General features: G+C 38.7%; 1 protein-coding gene across 1 annotated transcript in view; it reads right to left on the bottom strand.

Moving 5' to 3' along the window:
* Nucleotides 1-2,390, bottom strand: part of LOC116086963 (heat shock factor protein 3-like) — a 72,182-nt gene that overhangs the window by 2,747 nt on the left and 67,045 nt on the right. Inside the window, exon 11 of the mRNA XM_031365276.1 lies at nt 1,187-1,247. Within this exon, the coding sequence (XP_031221136.1) occupies nt 1,187-1,247 (61 nt within the window). The remainder of the gene's footprint in view (nt 1-1,186; nt 1,248-2,390) is intronic.

Raw genomic sequence — 2,390 nt, forward strand, 5'->3', positions numbered from 1 at the left:
TTTTTCTAGGATGTAGTTTCCCTCCTTGTGTTGAAGTTTTCCATTTATTACCCTTTGAAGGGCTGGATGTTTAGAAATATATTGTATAAATTTGGTTTTGTCATGGAATACTTCGTTTTCTCCATCTAAGGTAATTGAGAGTTTTCCTGGGTATAGTAGCCTGGGCTGGCATTTGTGTTCTCTTAGGATCTATATGATATCTGCCCAGGATCTTCTGGCTTTCATAGTGTCTGGTGAGAAGCCTGGTGTAATTCTGATAGGTCTGCCTTTATATGTTATTTGGCCTTTTTCCCTTAGTGCTTTTAATATTCTTTCTTTGTTTTATGCATTTGGTGTTTTGACTATTATATGGCAGGAGGAATTATTTTTTTCTGCCAGTCTATTTGGAGTTCTATAGGCTTCTTGTATGTTCATGGGCATCTTTCTTTAGGTTAGGGAAGTTTTCTTCTATACTTTTGTTGAAGATATTTACTGGCCCTTTAAGTTGGAGGTCTTCACTCTCTTCTATACCTATTATCCTATCAGCCTTTCAATAGGCTATCAATTTTTGGTACTTCTGTATAGGAAAAGAGTTCTAATTGCATTCAAATACACTTTTAGAATGAAGGACACACTAACCAATAGAACATAAATTTGGTAGATTACATTATCCATAAAATATAAGGTTAAATGTGAATGATTGGGCTTAGTAAACAGTAAATGACTGATTTCTGAAAAAGGAACTTTTTGTTTGTTTGTTTTGAGACAGGGTTTCTCTGTGTAGCCCTGGCTGTCCTGGAACTCACTCTGTAGACCAGGCTGGCCTTGAACTCAGAAATCTGCCTGCCTCTGTCTTCCAAGTGCAGGGATTAAAAGAATACACCATCACTGACAAGCAAAAGAGAACTTTTAGTGTCACGTGAAAAATAAAAAACTTAGACTGTATCCTTTTGACGTTTTGTCATGGCTTTTAAAATCAGCCAAACAACAATATATTCTCTTTTAAATTTATATAGTCATCATCAGGGCTCTTTCATATATAATATTACTTAAAATAACTTATAAATTAAAAAAAAGTAGTTTATACATGAATTGACTGAGGCTTTCAAGTGGTAAATGGCTTGCGAAAGATCATATGGATAGTCATTTTGTGAGCCTGGAACCAAGATGTATATTTTCTGATCATTGTATAAATATTCTTTTGTACCTTTTCCCCCACTGGGATCAAACAGACTTTTCTTTTCTTCATTTTTCATTAGACTTAGATTCTAGGTAAAAATAGAAAACATTAGAATCATTATCAGCATATCATTTTTAGTGAAGTTAAATAACTGAGATAAAATATTTCCCTTGAGGCTCTGAGAGTATGGTGTGTTTTGCAAATATGATGCCCTACTTTCAATTCTCTGCACCCAAAGCATATTTCTTGAGAGATTAACACAGTTAAGAAAAGACACTACCATTTATCTTGTTTTCTAAACATTGTTCTTTCTTTCTAACTGCTCTTTAAACAGAAGGGGGAAAAACAATTCACAATACACCTACAGCCAACTATACCATATAGGTTTATTTTCCACTTAACTTGAACTAATACCTACCAATAATTATTGGACAAAAAAGAAGGAAACACAATATGTCCTCTATATGAAAATGCATGTTTAAACCTAAATAATGAGGCTCACTGAAAACAATTAATATGCTTGCAAAAAGGAAATAATACTTCTTTCAAATCATTCCTGTCTAAACCAGATAACATGAATGAATTCCCTCAGAGTCTAGCCTCATTATTAGTTAATGTTGAAAAATAATAGGCAGCCAGTCCCACTACACCCAGAGGAAGCTCCACTCCCAGGCGCTCTGACACACCCAGGATCAAGATGAGAATGAATCAACATCTGTCCCAACACTGGGAGTAACTGGGACCAGCGGGACCAGGCACACAGGAACTCTGCCAGCCCATTGACTTGGGTTCTTTCCAGTCTGTCTGGGCTGGGGTCCAGAGCAGAGCTTGGGCACAAGCTCCACAGCCAGTCCCACAACTCTCAAAGTAAGCTCCACTCCCAGGTGCTCTGACACACCCAAGATCAGAGGTAAGCAGGAACCAACATCTGTCTCAACACTAGGAGTAACTGGGACCAACGGGACCAGACACACAGGAACAGGGCCAGCCCAGTGATTCGAGTTCCTTCCGGTCTGTCTGGGTTAGTGTTCTGAGCAGACCTTGGGTGCAAGTTCTGCAGCCAGTCCCACAAAAAACAGAGAAAGCCACACTCCCAAGTGATCTAACAAGCACAGGATCCCAGGATCCCAGAACCACAGGATCACAGAGACACCTTGACTCTAAGGAGTTCTGACACAACCAGGATCTCAGGAAGGACAGGCTCCAGTCAGATTTAGCAAGGGCAGGTAGC

Source organism: Mastomys coucha, chromosome X (assembly GCF_008632895.1).
Source record: "Mastomys coucha isolate ucsf_1 chromosome X, UCSF_Mcou_1, whole genome shotgun sequence".
Lineage (NCBI taxonomy): Eukaryota > Metazoa > Chordata > Mammalia > Rodentia > Muridae > Mastomys > Mastomys coucha.